This window comes from Ornithodoros turicata, chromosome 1 (assembly GCF_037126465.1).
Source record: "Ornithodoros turicata isolate Travis chromosome 1, ASM3712646v1, whole genome shotgun sequence".
Classification (NCBI taxonomy): domain Eukaryota; kingdom Metazoa; phylum Arthropoda; class Arachnida; order Ixodida; family Argasidae; genus Ornithodoros; species Ornithodoros turicata.
This window is the reverse complement of record NC_088201.1, coordinates 68,446,657-68,462,325: the sequence shown is the minus strand read 5'-3', so window position 1 is coordinate 68,462,325 and position 15,669 is coordinate 68,446,657. Positions and strand designations below refer to the sequence as shown.

The 15,669-nt window shown below is 44.9% G+C and overlaps 1 protein-coding gene and 1 long non-coding RNA gene across 2 annotated transcripts in view; one reads left to right on the top strand and one right to left on the bottom strand.

Moving 5' to 3' along the window:
* LOC135400249 (uncharacterized) overlaps nucleotides 1-15,669 on the bottom strand; it is a 199,934-nt gene that overhangs the window by 164,210 nt on the left and 20,055 nt on the right. The gene's annotated exons all lie outside the window — the stretch shown is intronic.
* The window catches only part of LOC135378507 (E3 ubiquitin-protein ligase MARCHF2-like), a 28,905-nt gene that overhangs the window by 2,615 nt on the left and 10,621 nt on the right, over nucleotides 1-15,669 (top strand). Inside the window, exons 2-3 of the mRNA XM_064611550.1 lie at nucleotides 3,658-3,885; nucleotides 8,076-8,185. Coding sequence (XP_064467620.1) covers nucleotides 3,658-3,885; nucleotides 8,076-8,185 — 338 coding nt within the window. The remainder of the gene's footprint in view (nucleotides 1-3,657; nucleotides 3,886-8,075; nucleotides 8,186-15,669) is intronic.

Genomic DNA, 15,669 nt, shown 5'->3' with positions numbered 1-15,669 from the left:
GAGAGAGAGGTCACGTGCTTACGACTCCCAACGGGATGGCCGGAGCTTGACGGGTACGTGTGTTCAAGGGTTTATATCTCGCCAAGTACGACACAAAGAAAAATAATAAGAATTTTTTCCCTCAACACTCTGGTATGCAATGCAATGTGTACATGATGTAATGCACCACATCTATCCAAGTGTCACAACACAAGTTCTTTTGACCCGGTGTCTTCGGTAGCCGATTGTGTATCTGCACAGATGAGGATTGCTGAAGTTAATGACTGGCGCAAACTAAATTATATCTGTTTGAACGTATCAAAAACTAAAGTTGGGTCTTTCACAAGAGAACATACAGTCAACCTTGCTGTACGATTATTCCCTAGATGGTGGGAATATACAGCGAGCTGGGCTTATACGGGACATCTGTGTGATGTTTGATAACGCTTTAAAGCTTGATCGCCATGTTTCTTGTGGCTCGTGTATGAGGACACTCGTATTTCTAATTTTTCTGGTCTGGGGTAGCCAGCCTGACTTTGTCGTGACTTCAATCCTCCCCCCCCTTTTTTTCTATCACATCACATCACATCACATCTGATTTTTCCCATTATCATTCACTCATCTGTCTCTTCTATAGTCTTGTTCGTAGTAAGCTAGTGTTTACCACTGTCATGTGGAACAGTATTTCCAAGATTTAGTCCGATTACCTTGAAAGTGTACAAAAGAGACTTGTTAGATATAGATGATATAGATATGATGATATAGATATAGATTACATGTAGTTAATAATGACTGGCTCCAGTTCTGCTATCTCGCATTCTTAGAAACATCTAATTACTAAGTTAATGGATTTTAGCTAATTAGTGGTCCAGTAGTTGCATACGCTGTCCTACAGCATGTGCGCCTGGGCGTAAACCCGCCTGTGTGCAAACGTTACACATTTTGATCGCATCGTAAAATTAGAAGACTGGGTTCATCCAGCACCAAACTTTGCAGACTGGTAGCCATTTGTCTGAAGTTTTGTTGGAATTTTTTCTGAGTATTACGGTCCTGTAGAAGAAAAATTAAAAATCAAGCAAAATCTCGCCCCATGCATTTTCAATGGCCTATCTCACTCAAAAGCCGCCATTTTCTGCTCTGTGCGCTTCAGTTTCATTTCACCACACACAGGTGGCACTAGCATACAGAACAAGACTGGAACAAGACGATTGGAGCATAACGTCAGAATCGGCATGTGACATCGTTGTAGGCAGCGCTACCTGTGGAAAGCGAGGTGAATGTGAAGCAGACACAAGAAAAAATGGCGGTGTTTGTGTGGGATAGGCCACTGAAAATGCATGGGGCGAGATTTTGCTTTATTTTTAATTTTCTTTCTACATGACCATAGCGCTTACAAAAAATTCGAATGAAACTTCAGATAAATGGCTATCGGTCTGCCAAGTTTGGGATGGGCCAAACCTAGTCTTCTATTTTTACAGTGCGATCGAAATGTGTAACGTTTGCTAGAATAACTCTGTAGCTCATCATATAACACTTCGCGACCCGTTTTCACAAAGTCACGAGCGCGCGCGCTCGATTGCGCGTGCGCTGTGTTATGAACGTGCCTATGCTGGCTGCCGCACTGCCCCACTACAAAGGAGGTGTTATATTTTACGCATCGCATTAATATTACGTAAGTAATAAAATAAATATTACAATATATGTTAAATACGAATAACAAAAATAAACAAATGATTGGCAAATAAATGCCGAGATTTCTTTATGGAGGAATACTCGCGTAGAGAGATCTACAACTGCATGAACATAACGGAGGACACTAAAATGTTCTCTACAATAGACTGATTTTTTATTTTGGTCTATGGTCAGATTCAGCCCACCAACGCTCGGTCCTAAATGCACTTCTAACTTTTTTGGACAACGTAGGACTTCGATCCTCACTGAGAGGCTCATCAAGCATGTTGCGTTATATTTTATTTTATTGACTTCGCAATCCTGTTCTACCTGCAGCACCACCGTAAAGTTTACGCGTTCATTCCTTATGTAACAACTTCCAAGCCGACGCTTATTTTGAGGAGAGCGACTGGAGCGCCACTCTGACCCCTACCGTCGGAATGCTACGACACGCGGCCGCTCCCGCCTCGTATGCGTAACTGATAGCAACGGGTAGGACGCATCAGAGTTCGCCGAAAGGATGAGTTCGAAATCGAACTCTGCTCGAATGGAACCGAACTCTACTAAAATCGCAAACTAGTGTTGCGTACGCATAGCAGCAAGAAGATGGCTACGGCAATGACTTGCCCGCCCAAGAAAAGCCCCCGGAAAAGGTGTCCCCGAAAGAAATGTCCCCAACTGGCAGCGTTATTCCGGCTGCCGGCGATATGCAGGCGGTGGTATCTTTGTTGTACTTCAAAGCCAGCTAATTCCTAAAATATGAAGCCCTGAAATAATTATTCGTGACTACTGCCGCAGTTTACCGTTTTCAGTCATAGACTTGCATTGCGGCTATGTAATATCCAAGTATAATTAGTGTATATAGTATAAGTAGACAAATATCGGCATCCGTTCTAATGAAATAGAACACACAAACTTTGACCAGATATAGTTTTCGTCTTCTTGAATTTGCTTTGCATTTTTCCGCTTTTTATGCTAAAAGTCGACTGTGCAGTCCACGCCTCGGATAATTGTCGCTGTGTGACAGTAAGATCTCGGGTCTAGGGACGACGAAAACAGACACACGCAGACAGAGTTTGGAGACATCTGTATGTGTCGGTTTTCGTCGTCCCTCGTCTCGGGGTCTTACTGTCATGAATTACACTCACCAGCTCACTTGTTTTTAGCAATTCTTTCACTGGGTCATCGTTACCAGAAACTCCATATAGCCTCGTGCATGTATACGTGCGCAACCTCTGGTTCCGTACGTATATTAGAAAAAGTTATAGACGTCTGTTTGAACGAGGTGGACATATGATAGCTGATTCCAAATCTAAGTAGTCGAGAAGTTCACTCACGCTGCATGCTGTTCCCGAAAATGCTTCGAAATCATCGGTACTGCGTTGCCTAATGGCTGTTTATTCTGTGTCCATGGTAGCGCCGTGAACATTCGGCACGTGGAGAACACAACCAAAGGTTCCAGGAAAGAGCAACTATTTGTGTGTTGAACCATAAAACAGTTTGCGTTTCTTTTAGAAGTCCCGTTATTATTGTTCAACTGTCATCAATTATAGCGACGAACGTTCTGTTAAGACCCCATTGAATTCGATAAGCACCCTGCGAACTAATCTTTGCCTCGTTCTCGTTAAGCCTGGTTTTTCTCAGAATGAAATTTATACTTTGGCACCCCCAGTGCACCAGAGAAGCACACTAAACACCCTTACAAACAGCGTCATTCGCGACATACACACGTTCTGCATATGTACATCGTGCCGCACATCGTACACGTGTTTCAGCAACTTTTTTTGAAATAATTTGTCGATCTTTTTGACTTTTTTCTATCCCTAAAACAGATTATAAATGATAACGCCACACCAAGTTAGCCAGCGTAGACTGAGCGTCGTCTGCTAGGGAGCGGCCGTGTGTTGAAAAGGTCGCCACTAGCGGCGCTGACACACAAGGTTTGCAGCGCCACCTGGCCCAGCGCAACAGGGCTATAGTACGGCGCCTCGCATTTTGAAAATCTAGTGAGCACCCTTCAGTGCAGGACGACGAAGACGAATAAGAGAAGCCGTAATGAGGAAGAAGCAGGGGAAGATGAGGAAGAAGATGTCCTGGCCCTGTGTCGTGGCGGCATGTTCCTGGCGGCGTCCGGCTCGCCCGCGGATGCCATGACCAGTGAAGGCGCGGCAGTCTGCCGCATCTGCTTCCTGGGAACCAGTGCGGGTTTACTGCTTCAGCCATGTCTTTGCAGAGGTAAACAACCTTCTATTCAGTACGGAAATATCATGGCAAAGGCGGTAAGGGAGAAAAATGAGGCGAGTCTGCATCACTAATCCTGTCTCGCTAATAAATATTTCCAAAATACACACACATTACGGCTCACCGCGGCCGACAGAACTTCAGAAACACGTGTCTCCAGCGACTGATTCAGATGCTCAACTGAATTATCGCTTACCATTTAAAGGAATACACTGACCGTGTATTAACACGAGCGACATTCCCCAGAATACTCCAGCGGAATGCACAAAGCGTCATAGATTTCTGTTGCCGCATTTCTGCTGTCAGGCAATGAAATATCTTTTCGTACTCTTTCAACAAATATCGTGAGGCTCAGCCACAAGATATTCCGTAACAGACGATAGGGCCGGTGGTGTCGTCTGCTACGCCTCTCACGGTGATCAGGCACGCGGCGGAACTTCCACTAGAATATTCAGTGGGGATGTCGCTCGCGTGGATACACGGTCAAGAGCGAAAACTTCTTCTCCACACTAAAACCAGAACTTTACCGCATAGCACGCTGTGAGCCGCCCATTGCCACGAATGATAGGGCCATCGCTTCTGATTCGAAGAGCAAGGGGGCGTACGCCTTTTTGTGTCGATTATCATGTATCCAAACTGACACAAAAAGGCGTACGCCCTCTCTCTCTTCGCATCAGAAGCGATAACCCTCGCTCCGATCGTGCTATGCGGTGAAGTTCTGTCTTTAGCGTGTCGCGGAATGGAAGATGCTTTTACCTTGACTGGAATACAAAAGGAACGGAATTCATCTGTTGCACATAGAAGTAAAATAGTGTATACCTGTCGTTTCCTTCCCCCTTTCCTTCCCCAAGCTCAGGGACATGTTGCCAACGTCATCTGTTGCGTCTTTTATGATTTATTGGACAAGTGGTTTGAGGAGACCAATGAGAGCTCGCTCCGCACTTTCGCACTTCTTGAGAAGGAGAGGTGGAAAGCGTGGAAGGTGGATAACGGTGGAAAGCGTGAATTATGAGCTGCGTTCTTTTTACCTGCACCTCCTGAACTAGTTCAAAGAGTCGCATTCTTTTTGTCATGCCCTCGCACTGCACCTGGGTGTCCCCATTCTTTTGGGGGAGTATGACCTATAGTTCTGCCCTAGTTCCCGATTTTCTTGCACGACGCACATCCCGGTCGTGCAACGGAAGGGTGCAGAGGAGCAGACGAGAAGATGGCGTAGAGCACTTCCTTGGTAGCTTGGCCCGGTGTTGTCGGATAATAGCGAGCGTGTCATTCAAGATGGGGAGTGTTTGCTTGTGACATGAAGCAAGATTTTATGCGCACAACTTTTTAAATATTTGTCATGCTTCTTGTCCGCACAGTTAAAGCAGAAATAAACCGTAAATACGCGCGCTCGCCACCTAGCTCTTTTGTATCCTTTCATCTCAACCGATTTCGCTAAACTGGTGCCATCTCCGAAAGCCACAGGTTTTTCCGTCGTATTTAATACTTATACCGCGGAATTTAATCCTTATACCGTAGAATTTAATCCTCATGTCGCCACTTTTAATCCTTGTTCCGTGGGATTTAATCCTTATGCCGCCACTTTTAATCCTTACACCGTGGGTTTTATTCCTTCCTCTGTTAAATTTAATCCCCCTCCTGCAAATTTTAATCCTTATGCCGTGGAATTTAATCCTGAATTCTCGGGTTATCTGGTTATCTTGTCATTACTCTTTTCACTTCAATGCAATAGTGTCCCGTACTATCCTATTGTAGTGCATAGAGCAGTAAAAGTCACAAAAAAGCCAGTTTATGGCTGTCAATAAGGAAATAGTCAAAAGAGGTCATAAACTATGCAGGCTGAGCATAGCATAGCATCCCGTAGTACACCCTAAGAACTTAACTTCACTGCATAGCACGCTCTGCGCCAACCATTGTCAGGATTCCCAGGAATGATAAGCTTATAGCTTCTGATTCGAGGAGAGAGGGAGGCATACGCCTTTTTGTGTCAATTATCATGTATCCAAACTGACACAAAAAGGCTTACGCCCCCCTCTCTCTTTGAATCAGAAGCGATAAATCTATCATTTGTGGCAATGGTTGGCCCAGAGCGTGCTATGTGGTGAAGTACAGTTTTTAGAGTGTAGAGCATAGCGTAGGCATAGTCGATTTACATCCATAAACAAGGAAATAGTCATATGAGGTCATAAATCGTGCAGGTAGTCCCATGCTATCACATAGCAGCGTACTGTGCAGTGATAATCACGAAAAAGTCAATTTATAACGGTAAACAAGGAAATAGTCACATCAGGTCATAAATTATGCAGGTAGTCCCATACCATCACATAGTAGCGCATTGAACAATAATAGTCACAGAAAGTTCATTTATGGCCGTAAACATGGAAATGGTCAAAACAGGCCACAAATCATTCAGGCAGTCCCAATTTTCTACGTGGCAGAATTTCTACGTGTTGTATTTGACGATAAAAACCCCCGAACGCAAGAACGTGTTAAAGGGGAACTGAATTGCAAAAAATTATCCTTCCACAAAGAAAGATGGCGTTACCTTGCAAGTAATACAAAATGAACGGTATTCCTCGCTTGCATCGTTCGTGATTTGTGAGCGAAAGTTACCAGAATTCATTCTTTCTCGCTTCATCTCCTTCTGAAGAGGCCGACAGTGCGGAGCGGGCTTTCATTGGTCCCTCCAAACGTCATGCCCAATCATCGCGGAAGATCGTTTGAGGAGACCAACCAGAGGCCTCTCCACATTGTCGCGCTTCTTCTGAAGGAGAGAGAGAGGGAAATCTGAAATTGGCGGTTTCTTTCGCTCATATGAATCGACGCAACGGATGAGACCCGTTTCTTTTGTATATTACTTTAAAGGTAACGGCATATCTTTCCTCTGCGAGGAGAAATTTTGCACTTTTGTGCCTCTTCAAGCTACACTCTTAAAAATGAACTTCACCGCATAGCACGCTCCTAGCCAACCATTATCTCGAATGATATCGTTATCTGCCCTGATTTGTTGAAAACACGGGGCGTACGCCTTTTCTGTGACAATTATGAACAGCATAAGTGTCACAGAAATAGCGTACGCCCCCCGTTTTCAACAAATCAGGGCAGATAACGATATCATTCGAGATAATGGTTGGCTAGGACCGTGCTATGAGGTGAAGTTCATTTTTAAGAGTGTACGACGTCAAACGAGCGAGAGCCACGGCCATTCCCATTTGTAGTTGTAAGCACGTGATCTCTTCCACAGTGTCCCACTTGCGGTGATGCTTGCCGTGATGTCAGAGCCGCGGAATAGTTCACATTGCAACTTCTCTCCATTGCGGGTACTGTATCGACCGATTGATCGAGTGCGGATGCGATTGCCGTACGACACGCTGTTCAGACACATGTGTTCTTGATACGGAAATCGCTTGTGTTTGACCAATCACGCCTCCACCCCCCTCCACCACGACTCCTCTCTCCAGTCAGTCATGAACGGGCAGTGATGCGTTTGCACGGAGCGCCTTCGCTCATTGGTCAGCTGCGCAACCGGAGATAACCGCATGGAGTTCGGTCGAACCCAGCTCATGTGGTGCGTGCGCTTTTCGGTTCGCCGTACTTCGTTATCATGACAACTGTGCCACGCCGCATCCGTAACGCGTGAAAATGCATCAGTGTGAACGTGCGCTGCGTGCGCTTGCGGGGGATCGTTGCCATGGAAATGGACAAGCTCTCTCCGCAAGGCCGTTTGTCCGACGCACCGTAAGCAGTTGAGTCAACTTCAACTCTATCGACGCTAGCAACGCAAGCACAAGCCGTCTGCCCAATAGAATCCGAGAAAGGAGCGCATGCGCGCTCTTACCTTAGAGACGCTTTGCACTCGTAGAAATGAACTTCACCGCATAGCACGCACCTAGCCAACCATCGTCTCGAATGATATCATTATCTGCCCTGATTTGTTGAAAACGGGAGTCGTACGACTTTTTGTGACAATTATGAGCTATATTACTAGCTATATTACATGGAGCTATATTTATCTTAGTTTTTCGTCTTTTTTTTCTGGAAAACAAATTGCACACATCAAAACCTTTCGTGCTACTCGGTAAATTGACACACACACTTTCATCAGACGTCTTAATCTGAAAATATTTTGGATGGCCCTCTGTACTTCTTTAACATTCTCAAACTGAGCTTCCCTTGCTCCGTAGGCACCATCGGGTACACGCACCGATATTGCATGCAGCGATGGGTGTCCGAGCGCCGCGAGGATCAGTGTAACATTTGTCTCTACGTGTATTCCATAAGGAAGGAACCAAAGGTAAGCACCACACGGAAACCCTTTTACACGCTGGTGACTCCCATTCTCCCGTAGTAGTTCCAATAGCGTTGCGTACAAATTCTCAATTTACTATATGAGTGACTCATATCGGGGGGTTCTGGCAGGAAATGGTACCTTTGGTATTGCATTTGGGAGAGGGAAACGAGGGGACATCCTCCTCTCCCATGTATAGTCCTCATAGAACCCCTCCCGAAATATTTTCTGGATACGCCGCTGGCCTAGTTTTAGCAAGGCGTCGCACGCAAAAAAAAAAAAAAAAAACCGGTACATGTACGACGGTATTACGCTAATGAAGTCGGCTCTGCTATTGTTGACAGTCATTTTGCGCAAGCCAGTTTTTAGTGCCCCCATTTCGTTAATTATTTGAGGTTAATGACGAACGTTTTCACATATCAATTCTAGGACCGAGTGCCAACTGGAAAGTTGTATGACAGTGCCTTCGAAAACCTCGCGTTCACTTGTTTTCAGTCAGTACTCTAACCTTTTCAGGTGCCAAAAAAAGCGGAAGGAGCTTGAAAAAGAAAATAAAAAGGGAAAACACGTGACAATACGCCTACGCGCCGCGATTCTACACGGCGTGTTTCCTTTTCTTTCTTTTTTGCTGCACCAGATTTAAAAGAAAAACTATAAGCGCAACATAGATCCCGCTTTTGCACAGTGCCGGTTATACGGCCAGGAGGACATTCCTCTCGACGCAAGTATGCAATTTCTATTACCTAAAACTCATTAATTAACTCTTCAATTAGGGACTTTCGGGCAAACGTAAGATAGCAGGATGAGAGACGGTCATCGTTGAAAGCCATTCTATTTTAAAAAATTCTAAAACGAGCACGTGCGTTGAAATACCCATGTTGCAATAGCCCAGTTTTAATATGCAAACGACCGAAACCGTGCGCATCACAAGCGCAGGAAGGACAGCGTTCATTCCACGCCAGGGGGTCACGTGCTTTGAAGCGACGGAGATGATTGGAGTAGGAACTGATCTGCTTGCCAAGGCAACCGCATTGCGGCCCAGATAAGCCTCCAAAGTCGAAGGTCATGCGCCCCTGAGGCGCGCGGTTTTGGTTTCGGCATTTGCAGAGCAAAATTCGGCAATGGACATTTCAAAGCACGTGCTCGTTTCAGGATTTTTAGTAGATGGAATTGAATACACGGGGGGGTTTCTTTTTAGCTGCAATAAGTTTTCATAAAAAGGGGAGTTGCCTTAGGACGCTTTTACTTTTGTCAATGATTACTCGACGGGGCTGCTATACTAGGAAACCGTATTTTTTTCTGAATTAGGGGACTAATTAACGAAGATATTTAATCAACTTTTTAATTATTGACAAAATGTCCACATGTATGTACGCGGACGACACTTGTTTTGTTATCAGTGGTAAGACAGTTGACGGAAGTTAAAGCTGCTATTTCGAGTGAGACTAACTGCATTGCACGCTGGTTTAGAGCGAATCATCTGTCGTTAAATATAGATAAGACATGCTTTGTTGTTTTTAGAAAGCCGTCCACAGTCGGCACGCAGATTGAGTTGAGTATTGAAGGTCAATCTGTTAAACAGGTAGAGGAGTTTTAATATCTTGGTGTCTTGCTTGATTCGTCTCTCACCTGGAAACCGCATATCGATTACATTGCGAGAAATGTAGCGCGGTCTTGTCACGCTCTCTTTTTGGCTCGTCAGTGTTTTTCTATTCATGTAACTAGACAACTTTACTTTTGTCTCGTTGAATCTCATTTGTCCTATTGTATAACCTCATGGGGAAATACATTCCCTGCTTATCAGGAAATTCTATTTAAGTTGCAGAAAAGAAGCCTAAGACTGATAACTTTCTCTCACACGAGGCATCCATCGGTAGACCTTTTCACGAGACTTAACATACTACCATTACCTGATTTAGTTCGCTTTTGGTACCTGAAGCTAGTGTATAAAATAATAAATACCGGGGAATATCATGGCACAACAGGGTTTAATTTGTGCCCTAGAAATAACAGGAGTGTACAACGTCTTATTTTCAAACCTTTTCGAGCAAACAATGTTTATGGGAGCCGGTTGCTAGAAAGCTATGGTATCAGATTGTGGAATATGCTGCCATCCGACTTAAAATGTGGCAAGCATTTTGTGCGCAGCTTACGTCGCTTACGTCGCTATGTGATGAACAGCTCAACCATTCTTTCATCTTAATTATTTTGCTGTAAAATTGTAGTGTAAGTGTATGTGGGTAATACTTTTAATGTCGTTGCACTGCTTCTCAGTGTCTTTCTATGTGACTGTGAATTAATGTTATTGAGGATGAGCTGTGGGAGTCAATACTAGCCTGTGCTAATGACACCCATAATTCCATCCCTAAGCTTTGTATTTAGTAATTTTAATTCAATAAACAATATTACAGTTGCGATAATAAAGCCTGATCTCCGTATGATCCGCTCGAACTATACTGATGAAGCGCAAAAGTAATCGCAGCGCGCGCTGCAGACCTAACTATTCCACCTGCGCCGTCTGCTGCAAACCGCAAGTGATCGTCAAAGGAGTGACAGTGACGTCCACATCCCCGCCCTCGCGTTTTCATTCTCACCCGGCCTGCATTTCCATCCCCAAATGCACTATCAATGGTATCAGTTCGGGAGGTGTAATTCGAATCCCCTAATCGTCTTGCAGTAGGCCGCACCATCTGTGTGCGTTGAAGTGAACATAAAACGATTTCGGGGAAAATTGTGACTTTTGTGTCCTACCCGTGAAACACGAGCACGACAGACGACATTAGAGCCTAAAGCCATTCGGATGTCGAATGTCATTATTCACAAAGCTCGTGTCCCACGTCCTTTTATGAAGAGGATGCGGCCCACTTAATAAAGTAAAATACATGCGATACAGCTACCGCTCGAAAATACTTTAGTATCTTGAGATATATTGTTAAATTTATTTACATGTTGATCACTTTTAATATATTATATAATACAATAATTTGCAATACTACAAATAACACACTACTACTAATAATGATAATTTAATACAACTTGATACAAATACAGCCTGAAAATAATATGTTGAGATATACTTATAGTGTTAAATTTATTTTCATGTTGATCACTTTTAGTGTCTTAAATAATGTGGTCCATTAACGTACTTGGCAACTTGCAAAACAATTACGTCTGCTCTTGGTGTTGTCGTGCGTCTTTTGAGTTTCGTCGGTGGCATTCCAACAGCTTGAATATCGTGACGACACACTTGTGTAAACTAAAATTTAAGAAACTATCTCGTGTTGTAGAGTGGTCTTTCCTTTTCTCTTTTCTGTTAATTGTGCTTAGCCTTCTCCTCAAAGTGGACAGGGGGGCGCAGGTGACATATAAATTGTCTTATTAAAAGAGCAGCTATTTGTTGCTACGCGGACAACAAGACGTGACGCAAGCGAAAGCTCCCTTGCGACTATATCAACGAATATCCGGATTTCGATATGTTCACGTCGCCAGGTGATCGTGATGCAGATGTCGTTGTCCCCAAGTGCTGCCACATAACAGTAGCCATCTTTTTCTGAGTATGCCGTTTCAATGACATCTCTTTTTTCTCCGAATTTCGGATATTACTCCGGCTGTCAAAAACAAACGACAGCGAGAAACTCTGAATTATCAGACAATAATGAAGTTCGCGACAATCCGAAACCTCACCTATAGAGGTTACTTTAGTGTGTGGGCAGCATCACCTTCATCGTGCTTAATGTCCTTGAAGCGACAGTCCGGACCTCCGGAGGGTATTCGGATTGCGACGACATTCGATTGTGCTCCACACGTATATCATCCACGTAAAATAGAAAAGGTGAAGGCTTCTTCGTTTTAGAGAAAATGAATTAAATCCTACGGTTAACCCATATCCGGTTTCGGATTCTCCGTGACGTCACCGTTGTTCCCCACGTAACAATTGTTCAAGACGACACAACAACAGTCGGCGATTTGTTGAGGCGCAAAGTGAGATTTTCAGTTGAGACTTGACCCAATTGGGATTGGCGATTTGGTTTAATAACTTACGTTATTCCGAACTTTGTTGCTTGTGGCATTTGTTATGCAGGTGTTGCTACTGTAACTCAGAGAGATCCACCTGACAAATGTTTATGCTGCGTAGGCCAAATCTGTGACGAGAACGATGTCGACACTTAATAATACTTACTTGTCTCTTCAAAAGGCATTGGTACTGCACCGAGCTTTCATCCAGGACAGTGAATACTGGCTACCGCAAGTGTTTTAGGGGTTCGGTCTCCGCATAACACGAAAAATGACAGTGCCGTTGTGTTTTCCTTCTTGTTCTCACGATGCACTAAGCAACACCTATGCCATCATAGCTCAACAACACAGTCACATATGCAGGAACCAGTCGTCACCATTAATACAAAGCAGGAATGCCGTGCGTATTGAAAGTACGGGAACCAGGAACGACGACGCACAACACACAAAGCACAACACATAGCCCACCGAGAGGAGCTGAGCAGACGTCACAAAGGGCGGAAGAGAACGCTCCTGACGTCACAACTGTTCGAAGTACGGCTTTCATGCAAAAGACGCAAATTGAAAATTGCATTGCAACTTCTCGGAGCCAAATGTAGACGAAATATTTTACATAGTGGCTCGGAAAGATATGAGGAAGGATCTGATAAGGCCTATGTACTTCATATCTCTGGTCCAGACTGTCCCTTTAAAAAGGGCCGTGTGCACTCTTAAAAATGAACTTCACCGCATAGCACGCTCCTAGCCAACCATTATCTCGAATGATATCGTTATCCGCCCTGATTTGTTGAAAACGGGGGGCGTACGCCTTTTCTGTGACAATTATGAACAGCATAAGTGTCACAGAAATGGCGTACGCCTCCCGTTTTCAACAAATCAGGGCACATAGCGATATCATTCAAGATGATGGTTGGCTAGGAGCGTGCTATGCGGTGAAGTTCATTTTTAAGCGTGTGGCTCGAGCCGAAAACGGCATTCGCGATCCGAATAACCTTAGACGATAATAAAGACAAGACGAAGACGGACACGAACAGCGTCCGTCCTCGTCTGTTTCGCGTTGCTTTGATTTGTTTCAACTCGACCAACACACTCTATACACTCTAAGAAAAAAGGTTGTGAAAAGGTGGTAACTTCTATAGTTACCGCCTAGGTCAACATAACGTCTGATAAAGGGTGTAAAAGGGTGGTAAAAGCAATTGTCATATATCCAAATTCCTACAAAAAGGCGTACGCCGCCCTCGCTCACCGAATCAGGAGCGGTAACCCTGTCATTCGTGGCAGAGAGTAAGGTACACTCTAAAAACAGAACTTCACTGCAAAGCACGCTGTGCACCAACCATTGCCACGAATGATAGGGTTATCGCTTCTGATTCGAGGAAAGTGGTGGGCGTACGCCTTTTTGTGGCAATTTGGATATATGATAATTGCCACAAAAAGGCGTACGCCCTCCTCTCTCCTCGAATCAGAAGCGATAGCCCCATCATTTTTTTGACAATGGTTGGCGCACAGCGTGCTATGCGCTGAAGTTCCGTTTTTAGAGTGTAGCAGATAGAACATTGCAACCTTTTAGGCACAACGTATGCGACAACTATTACCTCCTAAAAGGTGTAACTCCCTTTTTCTAAGAGTGTACACTCTAAGAAAAAAGGTGTGTAATGGTGGTAACTTCTAGAGTTACCACCTACACTCTAAAAACTGAACTTCACCGCATAGCACGCTCTGCGCCAACCATTGCCACGAATGATAGGGTTATCACCTCTGATTCGGAGAGAGAGGGGGGCGTACGCCTTTTTTTGTCAATTTGGATACATGGTAATTGACACAAAAAGGCGTACGCCTTCCTCTTTCCACGAATCGGAAGCGATAAATCTATTACTCGTGGCGATGGTTGGCGTAGAGCGTGCTATATGCGCTGAAGTTCAGTTTTTCGAGTGTAGATCGACATAGCGTCTGATAAGACGACATCCATATAAATGGATGGAAAAGTGTGGTAAAAGCAATTATCATATATCCAAATTGCTACAAAAAGGCGTACGCCCCCCCCCCCCCCCCCTCGCTCACGGAATCAGAAGCGGTAACCCTATCATTCGTGGCTATGGTTGGCGGACAACGTGCTATGCCGTGAAGTTCTGTTATGAGACTGAGGTAGCAGGTACAGTGCTGGACAAAAGTTTACGGAACGCGCGAGCGGCGTATTTTCTCCGCGCAGAGACACCCTAGCGGCGAGCGGAAGCGGGCGAGTCCACTCGTTCAGAGGGATGGAAGAGTGCGCTTGTGGCGACCCACCGTGGTAGTAGTAGTAACTTTGCTTTTGAGTGTAACGAACGCCAAAATGGTTTCGTTTTCGGTCTACTGCATCGAGCGCGAGTGGCTATCGCGGGAGGAAGTCTCTCCGCTATCGGAGAGATAACAGGGCGCTGAGATGAATTGAGGTGACAACGGGCTCGCAGTGCCTAGATTTTTTTTTTTTTTTTGTTAGACAAAAACAGAAGAAAAGAGCGTATACCCTTGAACACACGCACAAAAAAAAAGAGGCAGGGGAGATGATACTGTCTCAATACTTTGTCGGCCCCCTTTCGCAGCAATAACTGGGGCCATACGCACAGGAAGGGAAGCGTATAGCCGACGGACAAGGTCCACGTCTTCACGTAGCAAGGGCCACTCTGCTTCTATAAATTCCCAGAGTGTGTCCTTGCTCCTTGTAGGCGTCCGTCTCTTGCTCATCCTATTCTTCAGGCTGCCCCAGACGTTTTCGATGATGTTTAAGTCCGGGCTCTGCGCAGGCCATGTCAGCTACATTACGCTGAGGCGTAAAAAAAGAAAAAAAGCTAGGCACTGCAGCCCGTTGTCACCCCAATTCATCTTAGCGCCCTGTTATCTCTCCGATAGCTGAGGGACTTCCACTCGCGCTCGGTGCAGCAGACCGAAAACGAAGCCATTTTGGCGTTCGTTACACTCAAAAGCAAAGTTACCACTACTACCACGGTGGGTCGCCACAAGCACACTCTTTCATCCCTCTGAACGCGTGGACTCGCCCGCTTCCGCTCGCCGCTAGGGTGTCTCTGCCCAGAGAAAATACGCCGCTCGCGCGTTCCGTAAACTTTTGTCCAGCACTGTACACTCTTAAAACTGAGTTTCACTGCATAGCACGCTCCTAGCCAACCATTATCTCGAATGATATTGTTATCTGCCCGGATTTGTTGAAAACGGGAGGCGTACGCCTTTTTTGTGACACTTATGCTGTTCATAATTGTCACAAAAAAGGCGTACGCCTCCCGTTTTCAACAAATCAGAGCAGATAACGATATCATTCGAAATAATGGTTGGCTAGGAGCGTGCTATGCAGTGAAGTTCATTTTTAAGAGTGTAGAACTTTGCCTCCTATTACCTCCTAAACGGTGTAACTGCTCCACCTTTTTTTTCTGAGAGTGCACATCTTCTTGCACGTAGACGACAGTGTCATTTTTCGTGAACGT